The 22,317-nt window shown below is 27.1% G+C and overlaps 2 protein-coding genes across 4 annotated transcripts in view; one reads left to right on the top strand and one right to left on the bottom strand.

The window, feature by feature from the left end:
• The window catches only part of LOC113370014 (short neuropeptide F-like), a 172,709-nt gene extending 153,990 nt beyond the window's left edge, over positions 1 to 18,719 (top strand). The window contains exons 2-6 of one of the 3 annotated variants that reach the window (XM_026610651.1): positions 708 to 807; positions 12,051 to 12,214; positions 15,523 to 15,624; positions 16,176 to 16,244; positions 18,511 to 18,719. In XM_026610651.1, coding sequence (XP_026466436.1) covers positions 723 to 807; positions 12,051 to 12,214; positions 15,523 to 15,624; positions 16,176 to 16,244; positions 18,511 to 18,549 — 459 coding nt within the window. In that variant the 5' untranslated portion in view covers positions 708 to 722 and the 3' untranslated portion in view covers positions 18,550 to 18,719. The remainder of the gene's footprint in view (positions 1 to 707; positions 808 to 12,050; positions 12,215 to 15,522; positions 15,625 to 16,175; positions 16,245 to 18,510) is intronic. The other 2 variants (XM_026610652.1, XM_026610654.1) reach the window with 2 other exon arrangements.
• A 1,683-nt stretch (positions 18,720 to 20,402) lies between these two features.
• On the bottom strand, positions 20,403 to 22,231 carry LOC113371112 (probable protein disulfide-isomerase A4). Its single transcript, XM_026611758.1, has 3 exons — positions 22,009 to 22,231; positions 20,615 to 21,046; positions 20,403 to 20,473 (listed from the first exon to the last, which is right to left on the bottom strand). Exons 1-3 carry the CDS (start codon positions 22,229 to 22,231, stop codon positions 20,403 to 20,405), a joined length of 726 nt encoding a protein of 241 aa, XP_026467543.1.
• Between the last annotated feature and the right edge of the window lie 86 nt (positions 22,232 to 22,317).

Consider the following 22,317-nt stretch of genomic DNA (forward strand, 5'->3'; position numbering starts at 1 on the left):
GGCATTACCTGTCATTTAAAAATATTATAAAATCTAATATAAAAATCGCCAATGTTTGGTGCAATGGGCAGTGTCAAAATATCAAAAAAAAAATTGTTACAATTCAAAAAGTTGCTAAATATTATTTTTTATTAAATATGTCGATTGCTTACACATATCGGGAGGGTTTTGCAATTTTCTTGGAGCAAAGTGCCACTCTCACCTAGTTCATAAAGATTAGGCGGGAGTGGCACAAAGAAATTGTTGAAATTAGTAAAAACATAATCAATATTTTGTAGAAAACTTTTATACATTTCAATTTGTTCAAATAGCAAAACAAGCTTTTGCTTTGAAATATTAATTTTCGAGATATTTTATTGTATTGTTTATTGAAACCTTTTCTTGCCAACATCACGTACACTAATCAAAAGATATATATTTTTTTTTTTTTTATAATTCTCTTTCTACTGACCATTTTCATAAATGTCATACAATACAATAAAAATTTCTATCATAAATTTTTTACCATGAACGCAGTGATTGATCTTCTCTGTTTTGTTTGAATGAAATTCTACTAACGATGGCTGATGATATATAGTTAGAGGAAACAATGTTAAATATTCTGAATTTGTTTGACAAATTTTAGTTTCTATATTAATTATAAAGAGTTTTAAAAAATTTTTGAATTGTATAAATGTTTTTAATATAATATTAAATTATTTTTGCAGATAATATTTGACAAGATGCATCTTGTGACCTACATGACGACTGTCTTATTCGCACTCTATAGCGCAGAAAGCATTCAGGCCGCAAGAACAGATTATGACCGTGAGTAACTTTATCATTTGAGATTATTTAAAAAAATATTAATACAAAATTGTACAGTACATATTCCTTCAATTCATTAAAAGTTTCTTTAATAAGTATTTTCTCCATTTCTCTAACTAAAACTTGACTATATGTTCATAATTAAGTTCATAATTAAGTGAGTTTGCTCGACATTAAAATAAAGTATAATTGATAATAATTTATAGAATAACGCCTAGAAATAGTTTTGAAATATTATTTCCATTTCTCAGAAAATCTATTGTATGCATAAAATTATAATTATAGAGTTCAAATCCAACTTGTTTTCCAAGAAGTTTCTGCAAATGCTTTCATAATTTAAGGTTCAATAACGAATATTAATTCCTGCACTACTTGAAGAGAAAAATTCCCAATAATCACTTTAAAAATAAATTTTAATCATTTTTAACAATAATTTTTAATCAGACTCATCACATTTTTTAAATATTATTGTTGTTATTATATTTATTAAATTTTATTTACAGTATTATTTGGATGAACACTTTTTTTGTTGATGACTTATTTTCATTTGCTTTTTTATCAATTCTTCAATATTAATTATATATTATAATGCTTCACTGATTTATATTGTTGCTTCTAGTTTATCCATTTAAACCATTTAAAAAAAAAACATTAAATTTAGTTATTCATCATAAAATATCGATTTTAATTTAAAACGAAAGCCTTACTTACGTAGGCTTTGTATTAGATTTGCGGTAGTTTCTTCAAGACATGTAATTACCTTATAATTTGGGTACAAAATCAAATCAACTTTTTGGCTTTCATATAGCTTTTGGAAAGATCAATTTGATTTTATTTAAATATATTAGGCCTACTGTATTTAATAATTCTCTAAGTGCAGTTCACTTTCCATTCATTTTCATTACAAGGTCAAGAAGTTACAAGTCCTTAGATTACAAGGTACATATTAATTTTTGGAATTTCTCAATTAAAAAGGTTAAATAATAAATGAAAGATATAATTAATTGATAGTAAGATGATTAAACAGCTATTATTTAATAACATTGACCATATTATAATATAAATTTTTAACGATAATATTGATTAGTACAGTTTAAAAACCTGTAACATACATTAATCGCAAGGCTTTAATTTAAATTGTCTACAAGTAGGTACTAGGTACATGTGTGTAATTATGTAGTACTTGAGTCAAGAATAGTTTTTACCATTCATACATGTGTATATCTTTAGTAAATAACTCATTTAAACGAACTTCATAACGACGCCTTTACTTCTCCATAAATCACATTCTACAAAGTTGTAACATTATTCTAACGAGCTTGAAGAAATATTATTTTGAAAAATCAGAACCCTTCAAACTTCTTGCCAAGACGCGGTTCCTCCTATTAATAAAACATTATTTTATCATTTACGACGTTAATACCATTTATTATTCTTGACAAGTCTAATCCGAAAATTACAAAAACATGAAAGGACCCAATAGAAACTTTAATTAAACAAGAGGATCTCGCTGAATATAATATTCTCTCAAACAAACCGCAAAATGTAGGAGTTTTAATTTGCTCAAAGTTTGCGTATATATTCCCTTGAAATTTTGGAGTTTTCCACTTTCCGTGTCTGGGATATTTATAGTGCCAGTATAATATTTTACATGTTGATATAGGAACTATAAACACAGGGTAATCCTGAAATAAGTTCAAGATAATTGTTAATTAATCGCATGGTCAACAAAAGCATAGTAGTTTTACAATTGAGTAGTGAAAATTTATTAAAAAGGTGGATCACAGTTAATTATTAGCCAGTGCACTAAAGCATGTTTTAATCCCTGATGTAAAATTCTAAAATTAACACCCATGCCAAAAAATAACACGGTGACATTTTAAATTATTTCAATTAATATTATGCACTTGAAATTTGTATTAAAACAATTGATTAAAGTGTTAGCAAACTGTACTAAATAAAATTTAAAAAAATAAATAAAAAAAAACTCTACTAACAAGCAAACGAACATACTACAAATACTAATAGAGATGACTGACACTAAATGTAAAAGTAAAGAAATTTTATCAACAAACTAATTTATTCAAAAAATATCTAGAGAACGCTACTGGTGACCAAATTGTTTGACCAAAATTATGTTTTTTTTGTAACATAGTAGGTATATATAAATGCGATAGTTTTTACTTCAATAAGTTGATATTTGTGATGATTTAAGGCAAACAAGTTAATTTTAGTAAAATTTTCATGCAACTGATTTAATACTATATATTTAGTAAACACCATTAATTTACTTTATTGGGATTTGTACTGTAGTTAATAATAACATTTTCTTTTTATTATTGTAAGAAAGGTACCCCTCTTTCATTTGCCACCAAAATAAAATCCTACAAATATCCAAATCAAAATATGCAATATATATAATACAACATTTATCTAGTAATAAATCTAATAGAGATTCGTTTGCATCAAGATAATTTTTATTTAAATTATGATCATAAAATAAGAATTTTCAATTTTGCGGGAAGATTTTTACTGACAAAAAACTAATAAATATGGAAACTGATAAGAATAATGCAGGCACGTACTGAATAACGACATTTAAAAATATATTTTAGGTTAATAATGAAAGTAAATTTAACAGTTATTGCAAAAGTATCTCATAAATAATTATTTGGTTATTTCATCGTCTTTTGTTTAAAATTTATTACTTATACAGTAATCCTAATATTGAATATTCAAGCTAATCATTGCATATAGTATAAAATGCAAACAATCATATTGAATAAATATTTATAACAGTATCTTTTTAAAATTTTGTTAATTAATATAAATATTTATAGAAAAAAAATATTACGTATAGTAATCGTTTAAAAAACATTTAAATATTTAAAAGTTTACATGTAAATCAATAAACTTTATAGTTTTCCTTGTTAGTTAAAGTTAGTTTTTTATAACTCTTGTAAATAAAAAGTTTTAAAGTGGGAAAAAGCCTTACTTTACATTTTACACGTGCCGGAAGGAAAAAACGACACTAAACATACACCTTGTTACTATAATAGAAAGGCATATAAAATTGAATTTTTTTTTAACTTTAGATAATATTATGTGTGCATTCATCAATTACAAATTGCCGTTTAATGAAAACAAATTTTTATCAAATATTGTTTCATGTTCATATATCAGAGACTTATAATACCTAAAATAATTTGCAGAGAGTAAATATGCTAATTTTTTTGAAAACTGAATTATATGAAGTATTTTTCAGGTCGAAGTAATTTCTTAGTTTATATGCTCTATTTTCTAATAATACTTTTTGCATTACATGTATTTTTTCCCTTTATCCAGCTCAATGTGTATAAATACTCATAGATTGTTGAATTTTATTTAGAATTTTATAATATAAATTTTATATTGCTATATCGCAAACTGTAGCTTATAGCTTATATATTTGTTCTCAAAATGCCACTTGAAAGGATATTAAATTGCACTGACTTTAATCCAGGCATGTAGAAAGACAGTTTAGATAATAACACTTAAGTATGGATTTTATAGTACCAATCGGTTTTCATATCATATTTTTAGTTGACATATAGTGGGTTTATATATAGAGACTTTGTATGCAAAACAAAGTCTGTAGAAAAATCGATTAACCGTATAGCTATCAGAAATATTACATTTTGGCGTGTTGCACTATGTAAATAATTATCTTCTCTCTAGTGCATCTCATCAAACACAATTATCACAATAGTACTTTATAAAATATTTTTTAAATGATTTGTAAATGAACCTTTTACTAAACTTTCTGTATCCTGATAAAGTTTATTATAAGAAGCATATTATTGAACAAAAATTTTTAGGACTGCCTGATTACATATCAAGTCAAAAAAACTTTAAACTGTTTCGAAATGTATAGTGAACAACTTAAATAAACTCATTTACACAAAAACTTGTAAATCTTTGAAATAACTTGAATTTACAGTATTTAATTACTTTGATAATAAAAGTTTCAGTATTGCAATTCCAGCATAATGCACTATTAGTATATTTTAGTTATAAATTTTCTTTGAAAACGCATTCAAATGAACTTTTTAAAGTTGTGAGTTAAATTAACTTGCAGAGCTTTATTTATAAAGTACGTTAAAATAAATTGATCCACGCCTACTACGTAATATAATTTATAAATGCGAAAATGTCATCAACTAATTTTCAAATATATAACAATTAATTATAAAATAAATATGCAAATATAACCAGTTAACCCAAATTGTAGGTCCGAGAAAAATAATATTTAATTGAAACAAGTCTTTATAGATATATAAAGATTTAAAAATTTGAATTATATTATCAATATATCCAATGCAGCTGCAGTATAAGCATTGAATTATTTTATTATATCAAAGTAGTACTCATGTAACTAAACATGATTTTGTAATATATAACAAATATACTATATATTTTGTGATTTGTGTCGGAGTATACAACAGATTAGCTTTACTATGAATAAATAATTAGTTGTTAATCATCAAATCCAGACATATTTATTAAAGTACATTATAATTAATGTAATCTTTGTTATATTTTCGAATTACAAACCTACACATTGTATAATATCAAATAATATGAAACGAGAAGCAAATATTAGTAAGATAATATGCCTGCAAAATTACAGATGAGTACAAAATTAAATACGTGAATATGTAAAATAAATTTATGTACATATATATTATATATATACCCTGTTAAGATCCGTAATACAATTTCCCGCATAATACGCCACCTTATGGTACCATTTTGAACATATACATAAACATATGTGAGTGGTTACATCATATTTGTTTATTGTAAAAGTATTGAAAAATTTAAATTTACTATAAAGCAAATGACTGTAACTTTTAATATTTCAATATTGTGTTATGCTCAAAATAGAAATGTTAACTTACGATTAGTTAATATTTCGTAGTGCTATCGAATTGTATTTGTCTACTAAATCCAGAAGTTTATTTGTACTAATTTTATTCACATAAAATTAGTATTTGCATCTCCTTTATATTTTTGAGGCGTGACAAATCTCAGGAGAGTTTTATCGATTCAGAGCTATTCTTTTCATTAATTAATTGAATTTAAAATGTAATAATTGATAAGACGAATGATTATCAGAAATATAATGCTTCTGAATCTATATTTATAATGTTCAATTATTTAATATAATTAATTTGAATAGAAATTTGCAGAAAGTCAATATAAATACGGAACAATAGTTTACGTAATCAGCAGATTATGCAACTGCCCTGTCAAAGCCAGAAACCAGTAGTTGCATACAAAATCTTAATAAGAAATTTTCAGCATCTGTCAGTTACAAATGTACATTTCGATAATCTGTATTGTTTCAAATGTCTTCGTCAAGAAATTACACAAGAGAAAATTGAATAAGAAACGTCTTAATAAATAGAAAACAAATTGATAGTTGTATGTTTTTTAAGTTTTTTGACTATATGTCTACATGTTCGAACCTCGTTTTGGGCAACCTGGCATCGTCCAGTAGCGATGTCCATTTGTACTTGAAAATATAATTCTTATATAAGTTTCAAATTGAAAAAAGCCCTGAATCGAAAGGAGTTTAACTCAGTACACGGACCTGCCCTAAGGCAGTACTACTCATTATCATTATATGTACATATATATCGAGAACAAAATTTGTTTCATTATTCAGTAGGTTTCATTATTCTGTACTGTACTGTAAAAAAACTGATTTTAATGTCCTTTTTCAAACATATGCATTTCTAATTTTACTTCAATAACAATTAATGAATATTTGAGCTATGCTTTTATAAATATGCTACAAATCAATTAAATTTTAACCAGTTTATATTGCCATTGAAGATAGCTTAAGATTATATGTTGAAACGTATAGTCATATTAAAGATGCAAAATATATCTTATATTTTTTATATCAAAAAATTGGATATATATATATATATATATATATATATATGTTTATGTATATATATATATATATAGCAAGATATTTGTAAACCATGATGGCACACGATTTTCCGCCTACTAAAACCTACTCTCATTCATCTATTAATAAGTGACTCTATAACAATTTATATAAAGTTTAATTACTTGGGATAATTAACATTTCATGAAATTCTTATTACATGAAATACTTTGTACATCTGGGGAATTACGAATAAAATATAAAGAATTTTTGATATTAAAATTCTAATCGAAACGTCCTTTTTGAATAAGATTTTAAATATATCTACACAGAAATATATATTAATAGATAAATCAATTTTTCTAAATTGATATAGTTGACCGTCAATACTAATATAAAATTAAAATTTAAAAATAATTGTGTGGTTTATGAATATTATTCAAAATTGATATTATGATAATTTTAAGAGATTTCGAACGGATTTCCTCAATCTTCCATATACATTATATCAACCTGCTCAAATACTAAAGAGAATTTAGAACAGAACTTTGATTGTTCAATAATACGTATTAATCATCAAAAGGGCAATATTAAGTAAGAATTAGGTAAGAACATTAACAGAACAATTCAAAATTACAAATTCGAATACATTTTAGGATGAAAAGATTCTCATCTCTTTGAATGAAACGTAGAAAGTTTTACGAACAATGTATGAATAGTAGCATGGCTTCTATATTATATTCGACTGTATGCCAATTGTAATAAGGGTACATAATTACTTATGAAATAATTTCTTAGAGTTTCAACCGTTCTCTTAATATTTGTTAATTCATGCAATTGAAACCAAATATATCAAATGTATGGTTTTGTGGTGACTGATGTAGAAGCACTGAATTTCACCATTCAATCAAAAATTGCTGTCGATTTGGTGACACCCCAATGATTCCGACTGGCCTTCCGTTTGACTTCAAACGATTGCAATTTCCAGTTCGCAATGACAATTAACAAGTCACAAGGCCAAACGCTTAGTGTTTACGGGATAAATTTAGAAAATCATTGTTTTTCGCATGGGCAGTTATACGTTGCCTGTTCACGAGTCGGGAAACTAACCGCTTTGTTTGTGTTAACGTCAGACCAAAAAACAAAAAATGTGATTTACCAAAGAGCACTTCAATGAAACGGATAATTTACGGATTCACTTTCATTTACTTAGACAAGTTCAACTAAAAAACACTTCATTTTTGTAATAGAAATAAATTCATTACTATTGTGTAACAAAATCAAATTTTTCGATTTCAAATATAAAACAAACAAAAAATTTCTTTATCTTTCTCGCGAAACCATCTGGTGCCGAAACGGAGATCGTCGGGTTTGCTAGTATATATATGATGATAGTTTTGTCGGCGTTGATACATATTTGTAATATTTTTGCAGCCTAATCGTCGAATTAAAAAAAGATTAAACTTTAGTGTTCAATCAATTTTACATCACAATTAATTTTCTCTGTTTGGTTTTCCCGGTTTGATTACTGAATGATGACACACATCAAGTGTCGAAACGTTTAATGGAATAAATAATTTTGTTATTTAATCTTTTTTTAATTCGACTATTTGGTTGCAAAAATATTACATATATACATATATATATATATATATATATATATATATATATATATGTGTGTGTGTGTGTTTGTGTGTGTGTATTTGTGAATATTTATTTATATTATACATATAGTGTAAGATAGAGTTCGAGAGATCTAGAGACTAACTACATCTCACCCTTTACTTTAACATCCCTTGAAATAAATCGAAAAATCTAAATCCATAAACCAGCCTATTATTATTATTATCTATAGTAAACGCTCCAAAAAATTTGGATGGCTTTTGACACATCTAATACCCTAACCCTACACAACGAAAAATAATGGAAGTAGAATAACTTGATGCATTAGATGAAGATTTTTAAACTATTTATATGGGTATAAAAAGTTTTAGATGGAAAACAGTCTCAAAGTGTAAAGATTTAAATCTGAACCGGTTCTCCTGCTAGTATTTTTATATATTTTATACTTAATATTAAACGATATTTTATGATGTAAACTCAAGAGCACAATTATAAACTGTATTCTATATTCACAATAAAAATTTTCCTTAATTATGAAATAAAAACTAAAACTTTTATGTTTGATTGAGAATTCATTTCGTATAACGAACTACAATTATTGTGGTGTTGGCATTTTCCATTAGCTCGTGATATTTGTTTACTCAATACATCAAAGAGCATCTTCTATCTATAAAATTCAATTGTAGTTGAATTGAAATTGAAAAAAGTGTCGGATCTTCTCATCACTAAGTGAGATGATTGATTTTCCATTCATGGATTACAATACTCACAGTGACGTGGTAAATGTTTAAAGGATAACATATATATATATATATATATATATATATATATATATATATATGTATTAGATCAGTTATCAAATCTACTGACCTGAACCTTTAAGTCTATAATTTTGCACTTTAAATCAAATACTTTCAGAATGCGTTTTGCCGAAGGTTGTCTCATTCAACTTGTCAACGAGGTAATAAACGAAGTGACAATACTTTCCTTTATAGTGACTACAAAATATTCTCTGACTATGTGTGTAATTTCACTTTTACTTTGTTTTACTATGATATGTATTGAACCATGAGAATTCAATTCGGACGACTGCTACATCCAACACATGACTAGTTTTAAAGAAATTCAGATGGTTTTTAGTGCGAATATCTGCATATTATATATTGTTTCCGATATGGGATTTCATTAATGAGTTTTCCAACATTTCATAACCTTGTTGACAAGTATACGTGTCGCTCGTTTTCGTGTAGAACTTTGCCATTATCCTTTGAGTGGTCATTCAAGCCGCATTTTATTCAATCACACGCCTAGCTACACATTCGAAACCCTTATGAAACATATGTATATATATATATATATACATATATACATATATATATATACATATATATACATAACTTCATACATATACTTTCATGTATGGTTAAATATTATATTTAACACGAACGTAGGTGCTCCAAAGTATCAATTTTAATTTATGTCTTTTCACTAAAATAAAAAAATTGAAAAAAAAATCAAAACATTTATAAAAAAGCCAGTTTTGATAATAAAAGGGTGAGCAAATTGTATAAAACTAGGACAATGTTCTAGGAATGAAAGTAATCAATAAGTAACGGTTGCAATTGACAATATTGGCAGAGAAAATTCTCGTTATTTTTGGTAGTTCACTATGAATATAAATCTTGTTTCACCGAAATTAATAGCTGATCTAGAACGTTTGGTGTCCTCGATGGAAAAATCTATGCTTAAGTAGGGCAATATTTAGGGAGAATTAGGACGACGTTGAATTATATCTCTGTCACTTTGGTTCACTTCAGAAATTAGTAATAGATCACACGTGTAAGTCAATAAACTTTGTGCAGCTTATTTTTTATGTTCATTGCGTTAAAAATAAAATTTGATAATTGAACGCTTTTGATGGATATTGGTATGTAAATTGTTCAAATGTCTGATTATACGTTATACGTTATGCTATAATCGGAGACTATACCATATACTATATAATAAAAATATTATTCACTATAGAATGAAGTATACTTCATTCATTGATCGTTTTGTCAGCTCTAAAGGACTGATATTCAGACAGTGATCATTTCATCCAAGCACATTTAGTAATCTAAATTATACATCTCTTAATACTTTATGTCTGGTACAAAGTTATGATTTGAAACGCTCAATTTCTTGTGAACGGATTAACGATTGACTAATCCACATCAACCGTTTTAACCGTTTTAACCGTTCAAGTTTAAAGAAAATTATTTTGTGAGACTTATAATTAAAATTGAGGCGTAGAAATAAGTACAGATTTGTTTAAATTTTGTTAAAAGTATCTAAGAATGAAATATCAGACAATGATTTTTACTACTAGAAATATATACCAGTAGGTAGGTAAAAACATAACAATTTTTCAATTATTAGATGTGGTTAAACATGCAAAAGAGTATTAGTGTTGTGCAAAATGCTAATTTATTTGTTAAATAATCTGGAGAAATAATAAATTATAGAAATGTTACTGACGTATTTGCTAACAACTTCATAATTTATTTCGCTCATATTTTAAAACAACTGTAATCAATTGTGATCAACAATATCTTAGTTTATATTAGAAAATAAGAAAAATAAAATTCTTATAATATCAAAATTCACAACTATCTTTATATGTTTTTCTATAAAACTTATGACAATAAATATTGTTTAAAAAGTCTATGCTGAATCTAATTTAGAGAATGAGGTGAAGATTATAACCTTTGAAAATTTTGCTACATGTGCCACAGCGTGAACTTGGCACATTTTTAGAACTCAATCCGAACAATATTATTCGATATAAATATTATACAGATTCCCATTTTCGTACAAAAGGAAATATTGTACACGATTTATGTTTGCGAACGGCATGTATGTAAAAGTATTATTGTATATGAAAGCGTGTGTTCCTCTCTGAGCGCGTTTATAGAAAATCAAGGTTATGTTGGCGTCATTATGTAAGTACAAAAACACTTTTATTGTAATAGCGGAGAAACCATAGAGTGGTTTAGCTTTATGAATAAAAACCATATCAATTCCCATTGTAAATGCATAGGGAAAGATATAAGAGAAATGTTCCAATAACAAATCAATTTAATAAATAAAGGTATTTTCAAGAACATTCTTTTGCGTCGGTTTGTTGAATTGTAATCTTTGCAGCCGCAAAAGTTTATTTAAAAATGTAAAAAATAATAAATGTGGGAGTTATGATTATAATAAGCACGTCATATAATATAATATATTAATATAGTTTCAATATTATTTCAATTGAAAATGGTAGGTCTATTTTGGAAATTCTAATTTACATCGTGTCCAATATCACTAAATCTATCAACGTGATAAGCGATAATGTATTATCCATCACCTCACTGAAAATGTTCACAAAATTTACTCACAATTTAATGACTAATCAAAATATTGTATGAATGATATATAATTTTTCACACAACGTCAGGTGCGATTCATTATGCTAAATATTTACCGCGTACTACAGCAAAAATTCCATTCCTTTTTCTATTACAATTCCCATAACGTTAATCATCTAATTATTTTAACTTTGACCTTATAACTTGATCTTCACATAACATAATAGAATGCTCACAGTTGGTGAATAATACAAGGAAATTAATCTATTAATTCACTTGCCTTTTTCCAGATATCCGTGAACTGTACGAACTGTTACAGGCGGCTGGAGCAGGGGTAGATTCAGGGCCTGGATTTACCGATACAGCGGGTCTCTATGCAGCAAGACAACAACGAAAAGCTTTGGCACCATCCCTGAGATTGAGATTCGGAAAAAGAGATAATGAATTAGAAGATGTGCGTATTTTTTATAATTATGTTTCAAGTAATATTTCTATTATGTGAATGTATTACAACAATTTTATGTTTTAATCATTTGCTCCGTCAAAACTGGCCGAGACCATTTTCTGTTTAAAGTTTGAACAAAATTTTTGTTTGTCTGTTATATCTAATAATATTATACTTCCGCAATAATCAATACGGTTCAAAAACTAAATCAAATTCTTTTCAATCACTTTTCCACTATTGCCGACATGTTCAAGCCACCATTTTTACTAAACTTGCATAATAAAGAAAATACAAACTGATCACGGAAAAATATATAAACTGCTCAATTTATCTCTTACATCACTGATAAAATTTTAAATATGATAAATATTATAAAATATGATGGAAGCGCTTATGTAGCTTCCATCATTTTATGTATGTGTATTCTAATTTAAATTATATACGGTGGAGACGCCTTGTACAATAACAAATCTGATGTAAAGAAAAATCTGGTAAATATTGTTTTGCATATAAATTTTACAAATATTATCTAATATATTACTCAATATTGATATTGAAAATCATTTGATATATATTTTATTGTCATTCTTCAAGTCGGGTTAAAATGTTAGTTTTGCACTCAAATTCTAATTATTTTTTTATATTAACAATATTAATATTAAATCGATATATATATATATATATATATATATATATATATATTTACGTGTGTATATCTGTATGTGCAAGCTTACCTTCAACTGGGTCTGCTTCAATCTTTTTATTACAGTTTAGACAAATCGAACCCCTCAAATAGTATTTGTCATTTTGCCTGTAATTCAATACAAAACAATTAATATTAGAAATAAAATTAGTAGATTCACAAAGCTAAAAAAAATACTATGTATTTATTCAAAAACATATTCATTCATTTATTATATTTTCTTGTATTGTTTATTATAAATGTTATATATTTTTATACTTTTCTTTTCCTTTAATAATGTGCTCATGAGAAAGTACAAAATCTTTACCCATATGAGTTTTCTGCTTGTACCTTTACAGCACCTTTTTTGTTATACAATCCCACACATATGGTTGATCATTACCATATCAATAGGAAAAGAAATAATGCACATAACATAACGTATATTCAAGCTGACATTGATACGTCTTCCACCTAAAATGTAATATAATTGTGTTAAAATGTAAATTTATGAACCCCTCAGAAAGTGAGACAGACGTTTTCTTAAGGGGGGAAGTCCATATAACATTTTCAAAAAATTGAAAATTTTTTTTTTCGATAATCTGCAAGTATAGTATGTTGAGCGTATATTAACGAGTCGACAAAAAAAAATCTCTTATATTAACAAAGTTATAGCTAACATAACAGGGCGGGTCGGAGTGCGCATTGTCAAGCGATCAAGCGTATTGTTAAATTTCGAGTGAAAAAGGTCTCTTTCATTATAATAACTAGAAATACTTCTTTTGACCTACAACCGAAAGACTTCTATGTACCTTAGTACATGTGTAATATTGGTATACGAACAAAGGTTAGTCGAGAAATATAGTTAGTTTAGCTGGAAAATTCGTAGTGTTCAGTCCATTTCAATACGTAAAAATGCCGAATTATTTAAAAGGTAAGCGAAGTAATATTGAACAAAATAACACTAAAAAGACGTTATCAGTGCAATCAGTTTACCGATAAAGCAGGTGAAAAAATTGACGCCAGTACAAGTCATAATGAAAGTACCAGTGGTCAAGATCTTCTAGACGTAGATTTAGCTCCATTACTTGGTAAAGAAATGAAACAGCATCTTTCACCAATTTATGAAGATTTGTCCAAAGATGATTTACTTGAACGATGCCTTGATGATCATACGCAGAACGCGAATGAAAGTTTCAACGCGACAGTTTCGCGACTATCATCAAAACACCCACATTGTGGACTAAGGGTAGTTGAAATTTCACCATATATTGCAGCTAGGATATTTATTGAAGGTTTTAGTTCAATATTAAGAATAATGAACCTTCTGAATTTGACTGATGGTACTTATGCTAAAGCATATGCTGATAATACTGATGAGGCGCGAATAACTTGACAGGATCGTAGCAGCCTTTCACAAATAAAAGATGCTGGTACAGCTCACAAACAACAACAACTTACAGAAAATCAGTTTTTTGAAGATAAGGAAGAACTATTGTATGGACCTGATATTGCAGATTAATCGGTAAGTAACTAAAACTGGTCATTTTCCTTTACTAAATCTTTAAACGCGATTATCTCAGAACTGTGTTTTCAAAAACTGCTCGTGTTGTAGCTCAAAAAGTTATGTATCGATTTGTCTGAAATTTGGTGAGGCCTTTCTCTATATTATTATCGGAAGGAGAAACCTAAATCTTTAGATCTTTTGCGTTTATAAAGTATTTTCTGGAGCTCAAAATGTCAAAAAAATAGCCAAAAATTCAGATTTTTTTTTCAAAGGCTTGTTTTTTATTGAATTTTATACCTTTTTTTCAATTTTATAGGTTTATCCTTCCCATTGATATGTTCTCAAAAGAAAACATTAAAAAAATTTTTTTTCAGATCGACGGTTGATGAGTGAGAAATGCAGCAGTTTTGGACCTCGCGCCGGAGGCAGTCCACAAAAAGTTATGCTGAGCCGCCATTTTGAAAATAAAAATTTTTTTAAATATTTTTTTGTATTCTAAAAGGGTTAAATAAAGCTATGTCAAAGTTTAAAAACAATAAAATTATTCCATCACGTTTAAAAATATTTTTAAAATATGACCTATTTTCATGCGTCTATATGGACTTCCCCCCTTAATCTAACTTTAACGAATACAAATGAAATATCATGACAAAGAGTTAACTGGTTTTATGGAAAATCATAACTTAAAATTATGGTTGTTAACCAGGATTACCAGTCTTATACTAATCATAACACATTTAGGCATAGTTATAACATTACAGTTAAATTATATTCACTAGCTTCAAAATATTCCGAAATGGGCACTGTTCTTTTTGTTTTTTTTTTAAGTCAAGACGTCATGAAATAAAATTTTTCTCGCCCAGTAAATTTGGTTCAATATCTACTACCTTTTGCTTCAAAACTTTGAAATAAGTATTGACTAGGAACAGTTTCATACTTTTTAAGGTAGTAAATGTATGTATATAATTCGTTCTGCATCTCAAAAACAGTAGCCAAAACTTTCGTCTAACAGCTGTTTTGTAACTACATGACATCCCAATATTGACGTTGAAAGTGCACATATAAGCTTGTTACAGATAGTAATGTACGAAACAACTTCGAAAGTAATTTATTTATTTATTTATATAGGAGTTGCCTTATCCAGTTCTGGAATCTTTAACATCCGAACTAGACATGGCGCGAAGGGCTCCATCAATGAGATTGCGCTTTGGAAAACGCTACGACCCTGAGGTATGTATGGTCTCTACAAAATAAAAAAAAACAGAATAATGAATTAAATTAATTTACGTAATTAAAATTTTAGCCATTGAGTATTGAACTTAACCAATACTAAACAAATAATTTAAATTTAAAAATTATAGATTTTTAAATTATAAACTCAGATAAACCAAATCCCAAAAATACTATGAATTTATTCATGTATAAAAAGAATTTATATATATTTTTATTATTTTAAAATAAAATGGTGTGTTTTTTATATTATTTCATGTATATGCATTGGTAACTCATCTGGCACATCTGAATCTGACTCTTACCCTGATGAACTATTTATAAAATCATAACATATGAAAATAAAATATTATTATCTATATATGAAAAAGAGAGTATATAAGATTTTAAATCAATTTCTCAATGGCTTAAATTTGCGCATGGCCGCTCCAGTAGGAGGATATCTCGCTGAAACAATAACCCGGCTTGATTTCAAACTACATAAAATATTAAACGTTCAAAAGTCTTGAAACTTTTTTCATAATATTAATATTTCTATTTCTACGGATAAGCAGCAGATGAATAATAGGAGAATGCGGCTACCGACAAAAGTTTTGCGATACGGTCGCTCTTACCCGCAGGTATTAATGGAAAAAGAATTTTTCGAAATGAAAAACTATATTCATTAAAATATCAACGTCAATTTTACTTTCTGTGCATGTTTTATTTTCATATGTTATATTACATACTCAATGCTATATAAATTAAAACCGGAATAATCTTTACATGATGTATATTTATGTGCATAATATGTATATATTGGTAATTATCTAATAATTGCATGGATTTCAAATAATAGAATAAAATTTGATTTCACATTAATTATTAATTTACATGACTGTAACAATCATAAAAAAATTTGCTATAATTTAAAAATGAATTCACGCCATTCCAAAAAAATTCCGATATTTCTAAATAATTGACATGATCAATACAAACTAGTTTCGCAACTTTTAAAATAATAATAGTTTGAAATTTTGACACCGTGAACTAATCTAAGCTATAATATTTGGTTACAATTAAACAATTTCTCGTAGGCCAGAAATATTTTAGGATGTTAATTTAGACCTTTATTTGAATCTCTAAAAAATATCAGAATCGTTGAAAATGAAAGAATAACAATTAATTATTGAAAAACGACTAGGTCGATATTTACTACGAATGAGTCAGATAGTGATATCTTTCAAACAACTTTCAAGATTTTTAGCTAAACCGTGTACGAAAAATTTTGCACTTCTAATTAATTGCTTGATCAAACGTCATGACAAACTAATCAGAGCAAGTCCTTGTCTAGTTACATCAAATGGCTTTTAATTTTTTTAAATCTTTTTTAAAGAAACGTTGATGAAAGGTCAAAGTATGACACACTAACGGACTAACATATAATACGATACACATACTTCATCTAATTTTGGCCTCAAACGATTCAGAATGACTTGAAAAAAAAAAAGAAAATTTTTAAGAAAACTTAAAATAATACTAGTAAAGTAGATTTTGTCGCGAAAACAAACTTTTCCTTAAAAAATTAATATTAAAATTAATATAATAATAATATTAAATTATATCATTAGATCATATAATGTAGTAACTTGAATCGAATGTACTACAAATTTCCAAATCTATATATTTGTTTTGTAAAAACAACATTTCTAAGATAAATGGTTAATTAGTTATATTACACCATTTCAAATTACCCCAGCGCAATAATTTGACGATTATATAAATTGCTCTGTAAAATTCAATTCATATATATAATGATAAATTATAATTATATATATTTCATAATTAAAAATTGCTGATAAGTTTTTAAAAAATAAATAATCTAAAAAGTTAAATTGCCTAATCATATCGTAAAAATTGTCAATGTTTCGGTAAAATATTTGTTAATTCTTCTACTATTACTAGGATAATAATAATTTATACACAACAGTTTTATAGCCTACAATAAATCAACAAAAACGCATAAAAAACAATTCTGCATTAAATAAATAAGCTTAATATGATGAACTACGAGCAAAGTTTGTAACATTTTGCTTTTTTCATAATTCACCAAAATTGTTTCTTTTAAATGTTAAAAAATATATATCCCACACTAAGACGTTAGCTTTTATGTTCCTGTGATGGATTCATATCGTTAAAGGGGCATTGAAAAGTCAAAAACGACATCATCTGATATAAATCAAACCATGACTTTGTATATTTATATAAAGCATAGAGAGATATTTGTATAAAGATGATAAGTTTCCTGATGAGTTATTTATTGAAAAAGATTTATCCATGATAATTATCACTCACTTTTGAAATACTTTGACAAAAAATAATTGATGACTAACATTTATCTCATGACACAAGAATGCCGTTTAAACTTTTAAATACTGCCGTAAAATTATATTGATTTATGTACAATAAACAACAAATTTTAGTGTTTTGAAACCGTCAAGTTTAAATCATCGCTATATTTTTTATTTGGAAAGTTTCAGTTCATAGTGGTATTTTGTAAATTATTTATAAATAACGAGTAATATTATTTTCAATATATTGTTTTTTATTATCGACACATTCAGTTAAAATATCTTAAAAATAGTCGCTGTAACTGAATATGATTTAAAAATATTATTTTTATTATTTAATTTCTTTACTAAAATGACCAAATGTAGAAACCGAAATAATGTGTAAATGGCACGAGTGTAAAGTGTATATAGTATTTTTGTGAATAAATACATAAATATTAAATATATGTGATAAAAAATGTACGCTGTAAAAAAGCACAGCTTTTTCTGTGTTATGCATGTCATGAAATGCATATTTAAAGTGCATGTTGTTATGCAAATGTTTACTCTGTTTCAGGTGAATGCGCGGCAGAATGCAGACACGACTGACAATTGAACTGGGATTTCTAAAAAGAATCTAATATTCAAGTATTAGCTTAAAATAAGAATTATTTCTATAAATCTTTCAATCTGATGATAAACTTAACTTACGTACATGTGCTATATGTAATTTCCTTATTAAATTATTCGAAATATATTTTGATATTTATCCTTATTGGTCAAGAAAATAAAAAAAATGTTTATTGAACACAAGCAGTGTATAATACATTATTTAAATAATTCGAATCAAATATAAATAGAGAATTGCATCCTAAAATAAATTTCAATAAACGACTATAATTTATCCATGGCTTTATCTGAATTTTATTTTCAGTAGTGAGTATATATTTGTATATGTTTTTATATATCTAGATTTTTGTATCATAACATATAATTTTAATATTATCCTTTACCGGTTTAAGAAAAATATCAAATTGCATTGTATAATCTACTATAAATGTAATGTGGCAAATAAAGTGTCAGAAATATAATACGTATAGATATGTAAATACAATAACTGTTCTTTATATAATACGATTAATTGAAAATTTGGTTTCTAGTTTTAAATAACGATTATTTGTAAATTATAAACACAATCTTTTAAATCAATAAAACTATTTGTCACAGAAATATAATTTAGTATATGTTATCGACCAATATGATTAATTAATATGATTGGCTCGTTGTTTATATGAAAATTTGGATTGCCATGAATTAGAAAATTTGGCATTGGATCTGAATAACCTTCAAAGATGTTGAAAAAACACATAAATATCACAACTTACATTAAATTAAATTCCAAAGTTTTATGAATATTTATAATTACTTTCCAGGGATCGTTCAAAGTATTACGTAAGCAGATTTATTACAATTATTTATCCCCCCATCCCCCTTGTCAGCAAAAGTAAGCAAAGCTCTTACCCCCTACCCCCATGCTTACGTAAACATTTTGCAATTAATATAAAAAAATAAAAATACTAGCTATGACGTAATTATCATCCATACTCCCCTGTCCCCCATGTCAACCCAAAATAAGCAAATCGACAACCCCCCCTATAGTGCTTACGTAATACTTGAACGTACCCATTTGCCAGATCTATAATATTTTAAAATATAATTTCATTGCCAGATCTATAATATTTTGAAATATTATTTTAGGTCATAAACTAGAAAAAAGTCAGCAATTAGGATGGGCCGATTTTATTACCAAAAACCAATCAACATGATTCCCAACTGTTATCCCTAAAATAGTTTTTAAATTTTCAAAATCGGTTCAGGACGAAACCGTTGATAAAAAATTTTGATCTTATTAAATAACGGATCGACCGATAAAAAAATATATCATAAAAAGACCTCTTTTAAATCAAAAGAATTTTTTAAATAAAAAAAAAATTATGTATTAGCTCACTTACCTCACAATCATACTTCTTCAAATTTGGGTGTCAAACGATTCAGAATGACTCGAAACGTCGAATAAACATAAATTTGACAAATCGTATTTTTGGCGGAAACAAACTTTCCTTTCAGTTTAAAAATACGTCTGCACATGACGAAAAAACACCATGGGTGTTAAAATTATTACACTTCATAAGAAAAACTAGATTATTAAAAAATATATACACGTACTTATTTACAAAAGTTTGTGCAAAGCAAGAGCAAAATACTTTGGACAAGTATGATAAAAATAACTGATTCTACATATGATTTATAAGAATACTCAGAGGTTTCTATATTTTTTCCTAAGATATTTATTATTCATTAAAAATCCAATAGCATAAGTTAAATTACTGAAATAGTCAAGATCATTTTTAATCTGTTCTTTCTTTTTAATTTGAACACCAACTGCACCTGTTTCGTTTTCAATTTTATCTATTTTTCCTCTTTCTTTTCAGCTTTTTCTACATTCTTAGCCGGTTTGTCGGCTTTCTTTTCGCCCTTTTCTAATTTTTTTTCACCAACTTCTATTTTCTTTTCACCTTTTTCTATTTTTTTTTCACCCACTTCTAATTTTTTTTCACCTTTTTCTATTTTTTTTTCACCTTTTTCTATTTTTTTTTCACCCATTTCTAATTTTGTTTCACCCTTTTCCAATTTTTTTTCACCCTTTTCTACTGGTTTTTCGCCTTTTTCTAATCTTTTTTCACTTTTCTCTGCTTTTGTTACTACTACATCCGGTGTCATCTTTTCTGATTTCTTTTCAATTACTTTTTGCGATTGTTCTCCAGCTGCTTCAGCCTTACTCTCAGTTTCTTTTTTTGCTGATTTTGCCCGTAATTCACTCTTTATAACAAAATCCATGATATTGCCTACGGTACGTTTTCCAACAAAATCGCCTGTAAATTTTCCGTTGATATATAATTTCATCCAAGGAAGTTGTCGTACATCCAGTTGCTGGGAAACATCTTCGTACATATCACAATCCAGCGTTGCGAAGCGATAGTTCGGATAATCCTTTGATACTTCAAAACACGCACGGACTACCATTGGATAGACTTCTCTGCAAATTCTACACCCTACGACACATGTTAAAATTAAATAAAACATAATAATTAACAATCGATGCTTTTAATTAATGCGTATGTTTCGCAGGAGTGACTCTGCTGTATGGAACATCTAGTTACCCAGTCGAGCTACTGAAGGCGCAACAACATTTTTCAATCATTATTGATAAAAATACATTTATAAATTCAAAAATGCACTTCTTAAGACATTACAATAATAAATTACAATTCTCATAATTAGATACAGATCTGTTAATTATGAGATGTATCTGTATCAAAATCCGTATCGATACGGATGCTGATACAGATACGGAGATATATCAGTTTAATCTCAAAAATGTGTTTTATGCAGCCGTAATATATCATATAAAATAGCACTTATATTTACTGCGTTTTAATATATTAATTTATATATTTTATTGTCCCTTTCGCTACAAGCTACGACATCCGCATGGCAACCTACTGTAGTCAACATTTATTGCGTCACGATCGGAATTAAAATATTGGAAATTCTAAATTGTTATTGAATTATTTAGTTCTTTACAAGTGCAATTATTAAATATATTTTTATTGATAATAATTGAAAACTCTTAACGTGTATTGTTGCGCCTGTACAGTTCAATAGCGATACTGGGCGGATGGTGGCCATTAAATCATTATCGTCACTCTTACATGATCAAATAAATAATTCAAGCAACTAAAAACTTTATAATGATTTAATTCACTAATAATTGTTGCAAATGTTATTTCAGACAAAAAAATAATACCAAAAATAATCATTCTTATACTATAAAGATAGCTTTAAACCTGCCTTTCTAGTGGAATTACATAATTCATATTAAAATGACCAATCCACAAGAGAACAGTGTGATTAATATAATCACACAAGATAATAATGTAATTAATATAATTCCATCATTCTCTTGTAGATATATTTACTAATTACTTATGTCTTAGAAAAAAAACTCACTTACATGGTGCTTTGAAAAAGATTAAGAGACGCTCTTCTTGCAGTATAAATTCTTTAAAATTTTGATCCGTCAGCTCTATCATCTTTTCAGAACCCGGAAGCACATTAGGATCATCTGCATGAATCTGGCTCAATATTTTCAGTTTATCCTCCGGTTTTCTTGCAGGTTTCTTATCATCTCTTCCAGCACCCTCAGCTTTATTAGTTTTGCTAGCAGCCTCATTCATGTATGAATTTTTAATAAATAATTAAAATAATAATTATGAGTATTAATATGAAAATGACAGTTTATTTAGAAACAAAAAAAGATAGA

The sequence above is a fragment of the Ctenocephalides felis genome, unplaced genomic scaffold (assembly GCF_003426905.1).
Source record: "Ctenocephalides felis isolate EL2017-DRISC unplaced genomic scaffold, ASM342690v1 CF-g0.4_SCAFFOLD_01492, whole genome shotgun sequence".
Classification (NCBI taxonomy): domain Eukaryota; kingdom Metazoa; phylum Arthropoda; class Insecta; order Siphonaptera; family Pulicidae; genus Ctenocephalides; species Ctenocephalides felis.

What these genes read in the sequence shown, in the direction of transcription:
- LOC113371112 (XM_026611758.1), bottom strand. Translation starts at nt 22,231, where the DNA reads ATGAATGAGGCTGCTAGCAAAACTAATAAAGCTGAGGGTGCTGGAAGA. An exon ending in AATCTTTTTCAAAGCACCAT is followed by an intron (nt 21,047 to 22,008) that starts GTAAGTGAGTTT and finishes CATGTGTCGTAG; the next exon opens with GGTGTAGAATTTGCAGAGAA. An exon ending in TGAAAAAAAATTGGAAAAGG is followed by an intron (nt 20,474 to 20,614) that starts GTGAAACAAAAT and finishes AAAAAAAATTAG; the next exon opens with AAAAGGGCGAAAAGAAAGCC.